The 19,583-nt window shown below is 32.9% G+C and overlaps 1 protein-coding gene across 4 annotated transcripts in view; it reads left to right on the plus strand.

The window, feature by feature from the left end:
• The window catches only part of LOC126742153 (serine/threonine-protein kinase Doa), a 59,952-nt gene that overhangs the window by 13,342 nt on the left and 27,027 nt on the right, over positions 1-19,583 (plus strand). The window contains exons 1-2 of one of the 4 annotated variants that reach the window (XM_050448748.1): positions 8,645-8,684; positions 11,131-11,240. The exons of 1 other annotated variant lie outside the window; for it this stretch is intronic. In XM_050448748.1, the coding sequence (XP_050304705.1) occupies positions 8,660-8,684; positions 11,131-11,240 (135 nt within the window). In that variant the 5' untranslated portion in view covers positions 8,645-8,659. Of the gene's footprint in view, positions 1-1,912; positions 2,065-8,644; positions 8,685-11,130; positions 11,241-11,415; positions 12,394-18,448; positions 18,909-19,583 lie in introns of those variants that run through there. 2 more of the 4 variants (XM_050448729.1, XM_050448741.1) reach the window with 2 other exon arrangements.

Consider the following 19,583-nt stretch of genomic DNA (forward strand, 5'->3'; position numbering starts at 1 on the left):
TTTTTAATGTGTAAAGAAAATTTATTACTGTTGAGTCGCACATCTCAGGATGATCATGAAGATTCATCTGCAGCTCTGACCTTAACTAACTCCTTCAAAGTTAACTCCATCGAGTAGTATAATTAAAAGGAACAAAAAACTAGCAATTAACAAGACTTAATCTGATCATGAATAAGCTTATGTAGAAAGCAAACATCGGTTAATTGCCTTAGTAAATGAGGTTACAGACCCAAAACTTGCACAATATTATCATTTACTCTTCATCACAAACATCTTTCTTGGCATAACCACTCTTTGAATAGGTTCACGGGAATTTGCGCTGGACTCTGGTATTATAAAGTATTTGGTACAAAAAGCTAACAAATGTTGAACAAATCCCAGGCGTTTGACAACATATTTTGAGTACTTTTGAGCGTTAAAGATTTACTTAATGTGAAACGTTATTGCAATGCCTTTAATTTCAGTGCCCTGTGAAAAGAGTATACCCTTTAATGTGTAATCAATACTAAGTGGTGCCATAGATTTAGTAAATGTCAGTTTTAACTATTAAGTCCGATTTTGTTCACAAACATCAATGGTAAATCCTATCCAGGTTGTCCTGAAGACACTGCATCATCAGCAGAATCAATAGATAGCAAACCTTAAATGTCATCTGAACATACAAGATCTAGTAAAAGGATTGGTCCACAATGAGCGCCTTGAAGAGCTCTTAAAGGTACGTGAATTGTGGTTCACATTCGTTGAACGAGAATACTCGGCTTGAAATGAAGCTAGACAATGCAAATCTAGACTAAATTATTGTTAGACTTATTAAAGGTCTTTAAAAAGTCCAAACATAGAGAGTCAACAATCTGTATATAGCGCTCTCCACGCTGTCACCAAGAAGTTTTTCATTGAGAACCAAATTTAGGAGTAGGAAAAGTGGATCCGCTTCCCCAAAAATCCAATTTGTTCTTTATGATACATGTTGAACATCCAAACTATATTCTTAGCTTCAAACTGCTTTCACCAGTAAGTTTTTTTTAACATCTGACTATGCCTACAGGTCTATAATTTGACAAATCATTCTTATTACTCTAGAATTCAAATTGGAAAGTTTGAATCGGACTCAATTAGAATTTAAGTCTTGGCCATTCAAAACAATTACTTTTTTCTTCAATCCACACTTTTACCATCGTTAATGCATATTTCAGATAATTGTCCTGTTGAAATTTCGTTCGCAAGGGCATATCTTCTTTTGCAACCAGTAACATATTTTCTAATATATCTTATCTAGTTCTAGTTAGTTTTTTTTTTACTATTGCATATTTAATTATTCTGAAAGAATCTATGTTAGAATCTATAAAAAAGAACCAAGGAAATATGTATGGGGCACTAAGTAACTACAGATCTATTGTTTTGCTGTTGTTGAATCTAAAAGAAAAGTTATTCTTACTTATAATCCTTATACAGGGTGTTAGGGATTAGATTTGATATTTGAAGATGGAAAAAGTACAGGGTGTTTACTTATATTTCTTATAAAAAGGAAAAATTATATAATTTTTGTAAGACACTTTTTATATAAAAAATGACTCGGTAGATTTTCTTTTGATGTGTACATTCTTTTAAGTACTGCCGAGGATATCTGGAGAAAAAATCGACATTTTAAGAGAATAAAGCGTTTTTTTTTGTGGCATCTAAAACTTCAAATAAATTTGTAAATTAGAACATGCAGGCAATCATCAGTTCAACAACTTCCTGCAAAATTCTTACTCATTTTTATAAATATCCAACAAGCATGCCCTGTATAAGGTATTTTCACTATTTTATTTTGTAAGTTTTAAATGAAATTGTTAACTACTTTTTTACCTCTTGCAAAATCTTACTTCTTTATCAAAACCTAAACTTGATAACAACATACTATTTAAAATAGAGTCTGGACCCGTACGAACTGTAACGAAACCCGCCTGTGATAATGTGATACCTGCTGTACAAACCGTTACTCAAGAGAGGTCATCCTCGCATAATAGCTCTTCTAGTGAAAGCGACAGCTCGGGAGCCTTTGAACAATATTCTTATTCTGAGGTGGTGTGATTTTTTAATTGTGAGCATGAGTTTGCTACTAATTTCATAATGCTGTAGAGCTATTTTCTTATAATGATTTTTTTTTAATTTGATTTTCGTTCAATTAAAATAGAACAAACTGATGATTTTTTAAAGATAATCAATCCACCCTATATTGCTATCACCTTGACCATAGATTATTTAAATTTATTCAGCTTTATCCAGATTTAATATATGTACATAGAAAACTCCGATAATGACTGGCAATTTGCCAGTGTTCATTAACTACTCATAAATACTTAAATCCAGCTTTCGGGGTTGCGTGCTGGCTGCGTTGTTTTACATGCAAAACAATTAGAAATGTATAGAAGAAGTATAAATTTTTTTGTCTTACATATTATACATGGTGAAACTATCCATTTTATGAAATGAAATCATAAAAATCTCAAAAGTGTTTTTGGAAAGGTTATTTAAAAGTAAAATTCAATATATTGGAATAATTGTGTATTAATATATGTTTAATATTTCTTCCCTGACAATTGACCATTTTGCTTGAAATTGCATCGATTTACAGCATTTTCGTTCTTGCAAGAATTTTAACTGAGTAAAGAAATTATCATTTCATAGTTCTTCACAACCCTTGTCAACTTTTCTGATTTGTATTCAAACGTATTAATAATAATCTTATCATATTTTGAATTTCTAATAGATTTTGATATTTTTTTTTAAAAATAATCAAGCTTAAAATGGCAAGTCTTATGTCGTCCTGGCTTAAATTTGCCCATATTTGAACAACAGCTCTTGCAAGCTGATCTAAATTATTGAAAAGTAATGTAAATGTCGGTAGAGCATGTTCCAAAGATTCTTAATTGGATTAAGATCCAGACGGTCTGGTCGTGGTCTTTCTTTAAACTTCTCTAGAATAAGAAATCTTGATTAATGCAAGGAGCAAAAAGCGCTACATATTCTTTAAGAACCTGTTCTATATACCTATCTGTAGTTAAACATCGAGTGACTGCAGTTATTATAATCTGCACTAATCAGAACCTGGTATTCAGGAGTAAAGATATTCTTTATATATACCTTTCCCACCATAAAAAAAATTAAAAGGTTACTTTGACCATGCCATTCATTAGGCCTTCAATACACTCCATTAAAATGTGAATTATATCTGCTTGCTATAGTTGTTTTTGTATAAACTTTTATAAAAAAAATTCCTAGTTTAACAATTGTTTTAAATCATAATTTAAAAAAAAACGACTTTATCACCACCGAGATGTATGGGTAATAAGACCAGGTTTCCTTGAACCGGAAAGCAGCCTCTATAGACATATAGAGGCTGCTTTCAACATCTTATAAACTCTCTGTAGTTGGAAAAGAGTATTTTTCAGTGTAGCTAAGGATCTTTTGATTCAATTATTTCCATTTATACCATCATATTAATCGATTCTCTAAGGGACTTGCACTGTTTCATAATTTAAAACTTCTTACTCAGTCACTTTCTTACGTTCGCTTATGTAATTTTCGGATTCATTATCAGAATATTCCCTTTGAAATATTCATTTTCGATGCAATAGTTTAATCTTCTAAGTCTCCAATAGACCCCAATTTCCTCATCTTTAGCCGATTTTCAGCGTTGAATTGGTAAGACCCGCGGTTACTCTTTTGGTTGACAACTTTGACAGGTAAATGTGATGTATTGTTCCCCCATCACTTAAAAATTCTGATTTAAAGACAGATTTGCTGAAATGAATTGGTTATTAGGAATTAAAGGGTTTATGTTTTTGTTTTTTCTTCTCTGTTTGATTAAAATATGAAGTCGATTTCTTTTGATTTTCCAGAGCCTTAGCCACTCTTTTCTCTCGAATAAAAATGATTTTATTGGATCTAAAGTAAATTATGTATAATGGTCATGTAAATTTGCATGGGTGAAGCCATAAACACCTTATTTCCGGAATTAATTTTAAATTTTCTTTCCTTTAATTTAACTTTTTTTTTACTAAATAGCGTATTACTACTTGTTCTTGATAATTCAAAACTAATTGGTATTTATTTTTCTTAATTTATAAAGGGCGCACATCATATCGCAATTCTCAATCAATTTTTTACAATCTAAGCCTTCTTCTGGACTGTATAACCGAAAGTTTAACCCGGTTAATAATTGGTAAATACCAAACGCCAAACAGCTGATCCGTGACGTCACGTTTTCCCTTATTTTGGTTAAAACCAGGATCGCAGAAGCGCATTGGTAACTACCAACTAAGAACCATTCCACGCTGAAAATCGGCTTTTGTATATTGACACTAAAAGAACATCAGTCTTTTACTTTGGTTTCCCGAAGAATGATTGATTGTTGTTGATGTTATTTAGGTATTTGTTATGATTAATAAATTCAGTTGCTGCTAAGCAACTATTTTAAGTAATGAACAGTGTTTTAAAAACTTGTGTTTAGATTTTCTACCATGCTTTTGGCAGATTAACCTTTTTTGCCGCAGATACCATAATTATGTTTTAAAGTGTTTCTGCTAGATGGCGCCATGGTATAATATGAACGTAATTCACATTTTCAGGTATGACTTTTAGGTGTCTCCTTAGTTATTTTATTAGAACTTATAACTACTTTTTATCAAGGGGTAATTTCCAGTGCAGTCCCGTCTCATCAGACTTGTATTATGCTTGGTGGTGTTTCTGACTCGAGCTTTAATTTAGACTTTTTAGGATTTCCATCTTTACATGCCTAGTAGTGCCTTTATTAATTCAAATTCATTTACTTATGTCAAGATAAAAAAGTATTTACACAAGTCAGTTCGATGGTGTGTTTCCATATGTAGCTATCTACAAAATGCTTTATATTTAGGAAACACAAAATAAAGTTTAATAGGCTGTATCAAATCAAATCTATAAAAAAACACATTTTAATAAAACTCATCTTTTTATTTATATATTTTTTATTTCAATAAAATAAAAAAAATTCTTATAATGACCCCGATTTTCGAGAAACATAAATAATAACTAATTTAAACAGGAAAAATGCAGATAGCCATATTTGGCACATAATAAATTTTCAAAGTTGTAGTGATGCGAAAAGTTATAAACTTAAAGAACTAATTCTAAACATAATAATGAAAGATAAAAGTAATTATTAATAACATTATTGTAAGAAAAAAAAGTCTTCGCCCTCAGGGTCATTTACATCTGGAACCACCGTTTCATCCTCATCAATGGTTTCGTCACTACTTAGCAAACTTGTAAAAAAGAGCCGGCAGTCATCTGGGACACTTCCAGAATTGCAAATTTCTTTTAAATGTTTCAGCTTTAATGATGAAATTTTCCTCTTTTCCTCGTGTAAGGGTTTGAGACATTTTTCCATGGAAGCAACTGTCACTCGTCTTCCTCTGTGTGGAAGAATCATTATACTGCGAAAATCTTCATCAAAATCTGTTTTAATTTTCATTGTAAAAGGGAATGCCTTTTCATACCTAATCCACTTAATATAATGCCAATTAACCACATTCCCATCTTGATCCTTGTTTCGGTTGATCATAATAGCTTTGTCAAGGTTTTCCAGTCAACAAAAGCTATGTCTTTTTTTAAAAAAACTTCGTACTTAGGCTCATTTTTTTTGCATTCTGAGCAATGGTTACCCATTCATGCGGCAAATAAACTGGGATATTTCTGGATGCAATTTCAATTCTTGCATGCATTGAATCGCATTCCATTTGGTTGTGTCCTGAAACCAGGAATTTTTGGTCAATGACCTCTATCGGTAAAACTAGTACGGCATAAATAAACATAGCGGCAACAAATTGATTTTTATTTTGGCCTCCACATGTGTCACTAAAGAGCCTTACATTTTGAATGGATGTGTAGAAAGACTTTTGAGGTGGTGGAATAAACAAGATGCTATTTCGCATGGGCCACGTGAACCTTCTACTTCAGAGCACATGTAGCATTTTCCAGAATTATCTCCACAGTTAAAAATAGTGAAATTGTATGTGGCTAACTTCGTCTTGTAAAAAAGAATGGGGCTAGTGGGATCTGTTGGCACATACCATACTTGTTGCAAATCAAAGTTGGCGGAATGTATTTCTTTAGGATTTTCCTTTACTGCATCCTTATCCACATTTTTTTCCTGTCTGGCTCTTTCTTTATTTTTAATGTGATCTTCATAGTTTTGCAGCAAATTTACTTTGATTTCCGTGTTAGCAGATTCATACGCTGCACATGTTTGATTGATCCTTTCGAGGCTTATGGAATGATAGATTAAAATGAGAATTAAAAATATGGCGATAGAATGACTCCTTAAACATTCCATATTTTCTTTGGCACAATCATCTTGGTATAACCTGTGCATCTGCTTTAGGTTCAATTTTGGATCCAAGTAAATTTTTTTTGAGTCTTTTCTGCAGTAATGACGTCATGAGAAGAGACTGTAGGATATTTCTGAATATATTGGTTTAAAAAATTTACTGCATCTTCTGATATTTTAGAGGTACCATAACCGCCTCTCTTATCTTTTTCTGTGGTGTTACTATTTGGGACACGTTTTTTAATGGCAAAATTCAGAAATCCCTTTTTAACACCAAGGGTATTAAGTAGCATTGTTCTACATACATTTATTCTAGAATCCTTAATGCACAGATAAAATTTCATAGATTTGGAAAAAAAAAATTTTTTTCACAACTGACCGCTTAACAAAAAGGAATTAAAAAACGTAAATGAAGCGTTCTAAATCAGCTGACACGTCCAAACAAATAGTTAACTGCAAAGCGCGCCAAAATTTTACTTAAAATAATTATTTCCAAAACAGGCTATGTGATATTGGAAGGATATGGAATTCACAAAAATATATTTTCACAGTTCCAAAAGTAGCTATGTGATTTTAAACATATTTGGACCTCATAAAATAATTTGAAGAGTAGATAGACACTTTTCAAATTGCCAATTTTGGCGCCAAATTTAAATTTATCGATATAGCCCCTTTTGGAACTATTAGAAATCCTTATTTTCAACAAGGCTATGTAAATAGCTCAAAAATACAATTTTTGAAGATAGCCACATTTGGAACCAAACCATCGAGTTATACTAAAATTTAGAAGAAAATCATTACCACTATTACAATAAATTTAAAAACATATTTCACTAACAGTATGTGTTACAAGATAGATATAGTACTATCAGCACTTCAATCATAATATTCTTCATGGGTATGCACCAGGCAGTGTACTACTCTTAGTTTAAATTTGAGCATGGGCAAATGTCGGATAAAATATAAAATTTTTTTTGTGAGATTTTGTCTAGGTCTTGTGTTTAAATTATGAGCCCCTTTGTGAGCTCGGAATTAATGCAAATATGGGATTATCATATATCTATTGAGAAGCAAGTCTAAGCTCTATGTAGATAAAGATAATAACTTAATATCAGTCCGCTCTATATGGAAGGCCAAACTGCTCTTCTTTCCACTTTCAACATATCCCTTGCCCCAGTACTCAGGTAAGAATGGTACAAGTAATGTGTGAGTGAAATGAGATGGGTATAAAACTGTCAATTTATTGATGTAAATCAAGATTAATGTCGGTCTTAAGCCAGAGTTTCTTAGGGGAACTCTTTCCAACGCTTGTCTCACCCTTTGGTAGCGATCTGACAGGTAATCTCTTATAAAGGATATACTTGAGTCGAATTAATTCTACGCTTTACAACTTAGTCTCTCCTCTTTTTTCAATGATAGAGCAAATATTTGTTTTGACAGTTTCGTTTCTTTTATAGTCACTACTATCACACTTTTTTGATGAGCACAGATTTTGGACTTTTTATTTTTTACCGTTTTACACAGTGTATTCGGGATTCAGTGGGATACATAGAGTAGTCAATGGTTTTGGTAATTAATTCGCACAATGGAAATAGTACTTCTAATATGGGATACTGCTGCTGAGATATTTAATGAATTTATTGTTCATTTTAGAGATTTACATGAATACGATTAATGTCAACTCCCGAGTGAACTGAATATTATACCAATCAGTAGGTGCACCCTGTAAATCGAAGGTAAAAAATGTGGCATTCATTACAAACCAGAAGAGCGGAATATTATTAGCAACACGCGATCGCGAATCGTAGAGATGACATGCCTGGCACTCTAAAGAGGTTGGCATTTCTTCGGTGGTAATATTTCCGAACCGTTGCCTAATAAAACTTTTCCGCGTACCTTCCTTCATTAATTGTGATAGTAATTATTTGAATTAATATTGCATATATTTTTCTTATTTTTCCAGTCATCATTATATAAATGTTTCAGTGTTTCTCAACATTATTTTTAACATTTTGAATATTTAGACGTATTTGTCTATGTATTACATCACACCAGGTTTACGTAATTAATTCACAGTTATTTATCTAGTGCAGTTTGCCCTCTGCTCCTGTAATCTTTTAATAACAAATAGCAAGTGACGGCGGAGACCGAGGACTCTTTATAGTTGATATTTTCCAGATGATTATGTTGAACGAGTCTTTGTTTAGTAGATATGTTTGTTTTTTGTGTATGGTGTAGTTTTTCTCGTAGTATATCATCTTTATTTACTGGAGACATGGAAGTTGGATTGAAGTAGATTATCTTTTAATGATAATATGCGTAGTTCTTGCAAGTAATATTTTATTGTACTATTTTATTAAATTTATCTCTGACCAGTTTAGACTTTAAGTAAATTATCATAAATATTTGTTTGAAAAGGTTACTTATAATGGCATTTAGAATTTCAGAACATTTAGGCACACAAAGAGTGGCAAAATACACACTTTAGTATCAAGTTGATTATTAGCTGATGGATACTCTGTATAATTTCAATTATTCGTAAAAGTTAATGTATGTAAGGCGGACCTTAAATCTTTATTTCTTAAATATGGATCTAGACATAACAGTACTTTTTTTAATCCATAGAGATACAAACAAGGTGAAGAAGGTATAAAATTTCAGATTAAACTTTCTTGCTTACACTAAAAGTGACTTTTTATTTTAAGGATTTTAACATTGTTTTTTATTAGATTCAAACATAAAAGTATACTCTGATCAGTAAGTAACATCTAACCTAAAAGTGGATATTAAAATTACTATTGAATTATAGAGCATGGGCCAATAGGTTGATAGATGTCAATTGGAAGAGAAAAAAAATATGATGGAGAATCTTGACACAATATGTTAAAAATAAATATTTACTGTTATCCGCACTAGCAATATCATCGGAATCCAGATAAAGAGTAGAACCAGTATGATCCTTGTACAACTCCATGCTGGATAAACTTTGATTAGCTTAGTTCAATTAATTTATAAATTACGTGCTGCATCTTGGATAAGTATTATTCTACTATCACTCAATTGTCAATGACCTCTAATGGATAGACCTTTTTCCCTCATTTTGAAAGCTTTAAATGTTGCTAAACTTTTGAATGCCTTGATAAAATTCACAGTAACAAATCTTATTCAGCTAATTTCCATCCTATCATAGTTCATATGTGGCTTAAACCTTCGGCTTAATCTCAATAATATAAAGCCTAAGCTCTATGCTTAAACTCTCTTATATTTATTAGTCGTAAAATATTTAATAATGTTCCTTTTTCGATTAGGACTGTTACAGACCTTAAACAGTTTAGAAAATCTTACTACAGCATTGAAGAGTATTTTAACGACTCATTTTAATATTTAAAATTAATTATATATCTGTTGGTCAGATTTTTTTATTATTCTTGTTTTATGTTGGTTTTTGCCTTTTCTTTTCTTCTTTTTTAGTTTTTTTTTTGATTCTATAAAATATGCTTCTATATACAATCAAAATCGATTCTGTATCCTGTTTTTATCCTGCATCCTGTATAACCAAATAACTACTAGTATTATAAATTCTAGGATTAGGAAGCTTTTAGCACAAGTTTGTAAACTTAGCAAATAAAGTATATTTTGACTTTGACTTTAAGAATTGCTAAATGCATTCAAAACTTTTTGCTAGACTAGTATCAAACGGAAATGGTTCACACTTGTAATTCCAGCAACTGTTTGTTTTCCTTATGGAGCTCTTTGAGGAAATCGGTAACATATGAAACAAAATCCGTGAAAAAATCTGAAAAGAATACTTTTAACAAATATAAATTATGTCAAAATTTTGTCCTGCTATCTGGTGGTGCTTTTAGATTTATCATTCAACTTTTAGATGTTCGATCACCATCATCATTGTTATCTTTTCTTATCAATCTTACGTTCAACAAATACAGCCTAAAATAGTACCTAATTTAAGCTAATTATACCTAAGGTACTCCTTAAAACTGTAATACTCCAATATGGTACCACATAAATAGTTGATGCTAGCCACTAAAATAGACAAATTTCTTTAAGATCTATTAATCCGACTTTTTTCTTCAAAACCTCTTATTCTCTCTTACAGATCACAACGATGGCCGCTTAAATTTGTAAGCGTGGCATTTAAAAATAACACAATTTTCAACTATTCATATCTAATATCACATTTTGAGATACTACACGTAAATATCTCAAAACGAAATGATTTCAATACGAGTTTTAACTGTTCTATTTTAAAAAATCCTTAATGCAGCAATTTCTTTCATGCTCGACGTCATATTTAAAATAAATAAAAGCAAGATGTATAAACGCATTACATGAATTGCATGAAAGAAAAAATATTTCGACTGCCTCGAAGAAATAGTTATTTCTGTCTCCTTTGCAGAGTTTAAAAAAGACTTAAGCATCTCAAGATGATTTCAATACGAGGGTTAACTAATCATTTTTAAAAAAAAATTTATCGTTGTTAAATCACTTATCAAGAGGGAATTACTGTATAAATGTAAAACAGTATTTCCGAAGAAATATTTAAAAAAAAAAGTTGGGATAAAGGGGTATTCAATGACTTGCAAGAACTCTCATAATTCATCATTGAAATTTGAGTTCTCAGTAGTAGCTTAACCATTTTTTAAGATTATAATTTTATACAATCTATTGCTTCGCCATATAAATGTTCCATAATATCTAATAATTTTTTCAATACTCTTATTTTTATTAAGTGAACATTTCTCTGTATTGTTGAGAAGGAAACATCAATGATTTGTATAAAAAGAGTATGCGTAGCAAACGAAGGACTAGTCACAAATGTCTCTACCTCGATAAGTTTAAACGGTGCCTCTTAGAAGGATTACTTAAGGTCAGTATACACATTTTGCCTTATTTGCTACTTCAAAATTCATCACGACGTCACGAGCACACATCACTTTTATTTGAGTCGATTCCAAAAAATCGCCATTCGTGTTTGTCACACGCGTTATTTTTAACCCTCCTCCCCTTCATCTCCCGCTCACCTAAATTTTCGTAATAATTATAACTTTGCGCTTAGTCGAAAGCGAACGTCGCGACGGTACGCGTCGTCCGATTCCGGACTTTATTTTTAGAGCATACATCCAAACCCGAGTTTTTCGAAGCTTATTTAACTCGATTATAAAGTAATGCCGAATAATCGATCTGATGTATTCGTCCGGTATATCTTATAGCAGGTACCGCCCCACCCATTACGACGAAAGGGAGCGGTACTCGTCACAATCGTCGCATCCTTCTTATGGTTCCAGGGGTACCACGGATTATTCGTGGTTGGGCGCAAGTAATTACCGTCCAACGACAACTACGTCTTACCAAACAGTTGGAAGGAGATTAGCCGATGATACATCTTCTATGGCTAGCGGCAGCAAAAGTGGTGCCAATACAGAATCATCAAACACGCGAAGGCCACGCTATACTCGATCGTCCACACATAGCGTCGCTCAATTGTTAACGGATTCATGTTCTAGTTTACTGCAAAAAATCACAACAAGAGTGCGAGGTCCATCTGCGACGGTCGAACGACAAATTCAAAGTAATGCAAAAAACCCTACTGGAAACAGCGGTGGTAACTTTAGCATTTACCGGCCCAACCCTTTAACGACCAGCAAGAGCAGTACAGTAGTGCCGAATTTTTCCACGACGAAATCTCGAATTGAAGACAAATACAATTCTGTTTTCGATCGCATTTATGGTCGTAAAAGGGATAGCGAACAAAAGGTTGAACCCTCTATAGGGCGTGGATTGTCCAAGAGCAGTACTACTACGAACGTGCTTCAGCTGAGCAACAAGGCGTATCCTTATGTAAATAATAGCAGCAGTGTGGTGCAACGCGAAAAAACCCCTTTCCGGAGCGAAGCTAGGAAAAATAATGTTGTGTACCCAGAACCCTCTTATGCTTATCTCGATAAAGATTCTGCACATCGCGTCCGACAGCGATCAAATCATTCCGAACTTAGACCTAGACGGTCTTCGAAGCCTCACAGGTAGGATGGGATAATATAAGAAGACAGTAATCATAAAATAAAAAATTTATATATTTTTTTAAATTGGTTATAATTTTTTTGGGTGCTTCAAGAGTCTGTCATATTGCAACTTCAATCTGTTTATCAATTTTAAAAAGTCTTTTTTTGGTTTTTTTGTTTGGATTCTGACCATTATGAAGCAGCAGAAGTTTTTTCCTGTTTTGCCTCCAATGATTATATTTGTTAGATATAATTTTAGTACTAAGCAGTTTGTTCTAGCCCAATAGTTCACAATCTGGTTTTACTGAATTGAAAGATTCATAAGAACCTCTATGAGTGTTTAGACAAATTAGTGCCGTATTTTCTGTAGCTTTTGTATTTTTTTGCAATAATCTGTCATTTTTAACATTAACTCCTAAATTTGTCCACGCATCAAACGAATATTTTCTGAAATTTTGGATATTCTGTCCAAGTATTGGTTACAACTGAAATACTTCGACCCCAAAGTATATACTAATCCCCCAAGTTGCAAGGTCGCAGACCTTCAAATTAAAAAAAATAGTCAATTTGGACGCACTGATCTGTAGTTCTTCTCTTTCTGTTCATCTGCGGCTTCATAACTGCTGTCTTCCTTCCTTTAAGATGAGAAGAGTTTAGTATCATGTTAGCGCGAAAGTAAACCATCGTGTAGACATTATCGAATCAGTAGAGTTTCTATTTTCTCATTCAGCCTTTGTTAGCTTGCGAATCTGCAATTAACTATACACCTGTTGTTTTATCAACTCTCTCAAGCAGCCCTTATTAATTCTTCCAGAGTAATTTCTGCACTATCCAGAAGTTATAAGGAATTGATTGGTGATGGACATGTTATTTGCAGTATTTTCGTTATGACATTTTTCTATAGATGTCATCATGACATGTATTGATAATGGTGGCAGTGTATTCTTTTGTATTATTAACAGTAACTCTGTGGTATTTATATTTAGTAGTTTCGAAAGTTGCAATTTTATAGATTCTAAGTACAAAAAAAGTAAAAATTACTGAAGAACTAATAGCTAAGAAGATTTTCTCAATTCTTTTCTTAGAACATTGAAGGGCTAGAATTAGTATTACCGTGGAACTATGGGCAGTTTGTTTGCTTGCAACATCTCTGATGCAATGATGCCAAATGCTTTTGTAGAAATGGCAAGAAAACACTTTATAATGTCTTAAAAATTTGGCATTTATTTTGACAAGCACAAAACAATACTACGTCTCCTTTAATCAAATCTAAAGCATTGTTTTTAAATAAAATATTATGATAAGATACTCTATAAAGAAATCAATATTCAAATAGTATATTAGAGAAAAGGGCAACAATATCGCAACGCCGCTCGATCGCATTCTTAAGGCTACCGATACAAGAGATCTTGATCATTGACGTCGTCAAAGAATATTTACATGATAAATATTTATTAATAATAGATTATGCTCTAAAAATAAACAATAGTTCCGTTTATGAACTCTTTATACCGTTTTTTTAACGTGCTTTATTAGGGTGAAGGTACCTATCTGATAAAAAGCTCTTATGGAAATTAAATAATGGAAATTATAATTCTTAATAATTCATATTTCAAGATACAATATTTTAACATCTTTATACGCCATTTTTCTGCGAAGGCAACAAAAACTATAAAATCAGTCCTATTAATAAAACCATGGATAAAATTCGACATTTTTTAGTCTTTGTAGTTTATTAATAGATAATTATTTTCAAAAAAGTATTTGATTTTATAAATATAAAGATGCTGTATTTCACACACACACACTAACTTCACATTCAAGTTTTTATTTAGGTTTATTTCTATGATGCCCTATTCTACGTTTATGATGACGGTTCTTTATTGATATGATGTTATGACAGTATCGGTATATACTTGTAATAAGATAGACTTGAATCGCCTTTTTTCCACAAACGGCAGAAGTTTTTTACTATCGTAACAGTTCACAAAAATACTCAAATGAGACCTTTTTGCTTTTGCACCAAAAACTTAAAGAAAAACACAAAAATTCACAAATACCGAATGTAAACACAAAGCCATTTGACGGTTCGGGCATCAATAAGCTTTTGCTAGCACTGTTGCCATTCTAAAGTTTTTAGAAGCGGTTTTAGGAATCAAAATGTTAGTAGAAAAGAATAGGTTATATCTATTTCTATTTTTTATTTTTAATCATAAACCCGATACAACTTTATTATAAACAAAACACCCCCTTGCCCTTGCGCACATGCTGCAACAAAGTTGTCGTTTACTGCTTCTAGTCTTTCAGTGTTCGAAGTTTCAACGTCCAACTTATACTCACTGAACAGAGTTGTCAGTCAGGTTTGGCAATTGGATTGCCAAATGAAGATGGATAAGTTATTTTGGAACTTTTGATAGTTTACCTTTAACCGTGTTATTGTGTAACAACACAATAATTGGGTCTAACCCAGATGCGAAAGTTCGGCAAAAACGAGAATCCATTTCTTTGACCTCAGATAAACCGTATGGGTGACGAGTGTTTTTTATTTATTCAATTTATTATAATTTAATTTAAATTGAATAAGCATATCGTATTTTAATACAGGGTGTTTCAGAACTGTGGGATTAAACTTCTAGAGGTTATTCAGTGCAACAGTAGAAAACATTTGAGTATAGGGTCGGACCCATGTCCGGAAAATTGTTACTCCGGCAGTAGTAGGGCTTAAGACGCGTTAAAATTTAGGGAGACGATGAATTGCCTAAATAGGATTTAATGCCTTTTGTACATAATATCATCACAACAATTGTTCAAAATGTCAATGTTTAAAAATGATATAGCTGATGGTTTTAAACAATTTACCGGCGCTTGTGTGTAGTTATCTTTTAAAACGATAACAGAGATTGTTTTTTGTAACTGCAAGTTTGCAAGAATTTAACAAAAATTAATTGTTGCTAATGGAACGCTTGACCAATCAAGAGTTGGCAGATATGCATTTGGCATACGATGCAACAAGCTGCAATGCATGAGCAGCAGCGCGGTTGTATCAAGAACGTTATCTCGAACGACAGCATTCGAAATACAAAAAGTTTATTGCTATTCATCGACCGCTCTCCGAGACACTTTGGGGCAAAGAAAATCCCCATGCAATTTTTCGTAGAGTAGTTTTCAACATCAGCAACGTTGGTCTCTTAACGTATGGGCAGTTATGGCATGTTGATGATTATTTGATTGGGCCATACCTTCTATCAGAACGATTAACAGGACGTGTTAACCGGCGTTTCTTGGAGCAAATTCTTCCAGAACTTCTTGAAAATGTTCCAGTAAACGTTTCAAAGTAAATGTGGTTTCAGCATGATGGAGTGCCGGCTCACTTTGGTACGTGAGGATTTGGCTCAGCAGTTTGGACACGATGGATTGCCAGAGGTGGAGCAGTTTCTTCTTGGCCTCCTAGGTCAACCGATTTAACGTCGCTAGATTTTTTCCTGTGGGGAACATGTAAAGTCTTTGGTCTACGAAACTTCAGTAGAAACAGAACAATTAAGTCTTGTTCTGTTTTCTACTTTGGACGAATTATAGCAGCATTTGAAATAATTCAAAACGAGTATTAAATTTTTAGTCAAGTCCGTCGAAATCATGTGCAATGATTAAATCGGTGTATTCAGTTTGGAGGAAGACATTTTGAACAATTATTGTGATAATAATAATAAGAATAATAATGTATTTATTTTGTAAATCATATAAAACAATCCGATACATAAATATATATAATATTAACTTTGTCATTGATTTACAAAAGGGAACAAAGAATTATTCAAAAATAAATGTACAATTGAAAAATATTATATATTATACTAACACTGTTGTCCGCAGAAGACCGAGCAAAACATACAAAAAAAATACATATATATACTTAAATAACCCCTTACATTTAATTTTTTTATTTAATCTTAAATTTAATTTATGAACGTTTGTTCGGTATTTAGTCTTCTGTAGCAAGTGAGGAGGACACTTATTAAGTATAATTTTTTCAAATAAAACCAAACAATGTAATTTGCGACTCTTCACCATATTTAATCAGTTACAGTCTTTTAGTTTATGAGTGACCGGCTCATACTTTCTAATTCCATAGATGTACCTTAAGCAAGATTTTTGTAGTCAACCACATCACAAAAGTTAAAATGGCTCAAAACTAAAGTGTCCGTCAGCTTAATTTTTAAAGATTGCGATAGTGAATGCCTGTGAGGATAAAGTAATTTCAGCGCGGATATGCTTTTTGTAGACAGATTTTAATATGGAATTTAAAGCACAACTCGACATCCAGATACAACCGTAAACTTTTTGAAACTTTCTCACATGATAAAAAATCATCACCTTATGGTTATAAAAGATTCAACGCTCTCCTTGTTTCTACCAAAAATCATAAGTTTTGACTTAGATGGGTTAATAAGAAGATTTGAATATGATAAGATCATTTATTTAGATCCTCGTTGATGACTTTCTCTGGATTAATATATTCAGATGAAAGAAAAGAAAAATAAAGCCGTGTATCATCAGCATATTGGTGTACCTTGCAGAATTTAAGGCAATTAGTGAGGTTACTAGTATAATTATTAAAGAGTAAAGGGCCCAAAATTATAGCCTGCCATATTCTTATCTGCCATCTAATGTTTCAACAAACTGAAATCTATTTGAAAGATAATCAATTGAAAGTACAATTGCGTGCTCTGAAAACCTACCAAAATTTAAGATGGAAGAAAAGAGTTTATGGTTTACAGTGTCATATGCCTTAGAGAAGTCTAATACAATTAAAGCTGTGCATTTGTTCTCATCTGCAGCCCTAATAATATATTTAGTTATGTTTAATAATGCGGTTGCACAACCAAAACCACAGCAAAAACCAGATGGTTTCGCCGATGGAACCCTTGGTACGGAGGGAGAATTTAATAGAGATTTAAATGTTCAGGTTTTGATATTTATAACATTATTTTTTCAAGAACTTTGGACATGCTTGTAAGGATGCTTATCGGCCGCAAAGAATCAAGTCCTGAAACTGAATTTTTTTTAGGTAGAGGAATAACCCAGGAAATATTCCAACATTCTGGATAAACGGAATTTAATAAGCAGGAATTTATTCTATTGGTCAGGTATGGAAATATCACTTGACAACACAAGTGCAGCATTTCAAGATTAATTAAGTCCGAGCCGGGAGCCATTGATTTTACTTCAAACAGATATTTTTTGACTTTCAATATAGTGACTAAAGCTAAAGAATGATTCAAAGCAACATTTCCTATTATTTTTGTAGTAATTATATAGTAATTGATCCGGTGGTTTACTGAAAATTGTAAGAAGTGTCTAATTTATAGAATCAGTATTATTAAGTGTGCCAGGAATAAAATTTTTAATTTTTTAATGCAAATGCTTAAATTATTTAATTTATTTCATAATGCCCGAATCATTGTCTTTCTGAATTTGAACGCGTCTTAGGGCCGTAATGACACTTTTCCAGACATGGATCCCTGTACTCAAATGTTATCTACTGTTGCACCGATAAACCCCTAGAAGTTTGATCCCATAGTTCTGAAACACCCTGTATAGTTCGTGGAATGTTACAAAGTTGTTGAATTAATTGTATCCTTAAATGCAATAAATCCAAACTGAGTAATGAAAAAATACTAAATCCTTGTCATCTCATTGTAAGTATGTGTATCTCGTACTTAATCTAAACTACTATCACGTACTAAAATATGGGATGCTCGGGTACCTGATAATATTGTGAGCTTTCAATACTCAATACTCAAATATTTATTTCCAAACATACAACTTTTAAAAGGCCTAAAGAAAAAACAATAAAAAAATCTACAATTAACTAAAGACTAAGAATATAAAAAAACTGAAGCTTTCGCACCTGGGTCAGAGTAATTTATGGTATTGATATCATTATATTAGAAAAAAACATATCACTTGGGAAATACTCTGCTAAAAACGCTGGCTAATTATAGATATAACGTTGTACAGTAAATAACTTACTACTATAAGCATCTGTTCTTTACTAATTATTCACTATCCTCACAAGGATTGGAAAAAGCGAATACAGTGACCGAAAATCTTCTGGCACAACCACAAATCTTAAACTAACTGCCGTTGAAATACCATTAACGAGCAGCTCATCAGGCACTTTACTTAATGAACCAAAAAGCGATAGTGTCGTTAAAATCGAATCTTCATCAACAAAAGCCGTGACACCAGCAATAACAGAAGACGTTGAGGTGACGCCTACACCGGCCGAGCCCAATCCATCTTCCGATAGAGAAGCGAAACGCAAAGAAATCCAGTCGTTAATAATGAAATATTCCGCCTTGGATGAGGCATATAATAGAACAAACGTTACGGCGATGACGACCTTGGCCGCCGTCAATCCTGAGCCGCCCAGCGTGGCGGCGGCCATTGCGCAAAAGTACTATCCGGACCTGGCGAGGTCGCAGGATAAGAAGAAAGAGGGAATGGAAGATCAGAGGGAGGAGGCGGCAGCGGCTGTAAGTAAGACGGGCCGGGCAAAAGCGTGCTGCTACAACCCACCCTATATCGAGTAAAAGTATGTGATTGAGCGTGGCCACCATCCCACTCACTAACCAATATATTATCTGAGTGCCGCTTGTTGACACGAACCGATTTTAACCGTGTCATATATACGCTAAACATGTTGTTTGTGTAAGTCGTTCACATTTTGTCTCAGGCTTGTTTAACCTGGCATGTTTTTTTTTTTTAAACTGAAATACCGCTAGTTCAAGTTCATATCAGTTTTGAGTTTCTTCACTTTCACTACAATTTTATTGGTTAATTTTGGAGATTTGTAAAAAAATTCTTTCTGTTTTCAGTCACGAGAACCTAAAAGACATCTGATCATAAATTACTAATGCATGGCTTTCTCACTGTTCATTTTTATGAAATTTTGTAAATGAAGAGAGTCTTATCCAGTATAGTCTGCTAAATTCACATGCAAATGTATGGAGAATCCCCAATCAAAATGTATTCACTTTTGTGCCTTCTGGCGACAATCATCAATCATTTTTCAATCAGCGACATTTTTTTTCTAGAGTTTCATATGGAATGATATAAGATTGAGATCAGCAAGTGTCTTATATACAAACTTTAGCGATCATGAACTTGTTCAGGGTTGTTATTTGTATTTACACAGGGCCTAGCTCGTT

Source organism: Anthonomus grandis, chromosome 1 (assembly GCF_022605725.1).
Source record: "Anthonomus grandis grandis chromosome 1, icAntGran1.3, whole genome shotgun sequence".
NCBI lineage: Eukaryota > Metazoa > Arthropoda > Insecta > Coleoptera > Curculionidae > Anthonomus > Anthonomus grandis.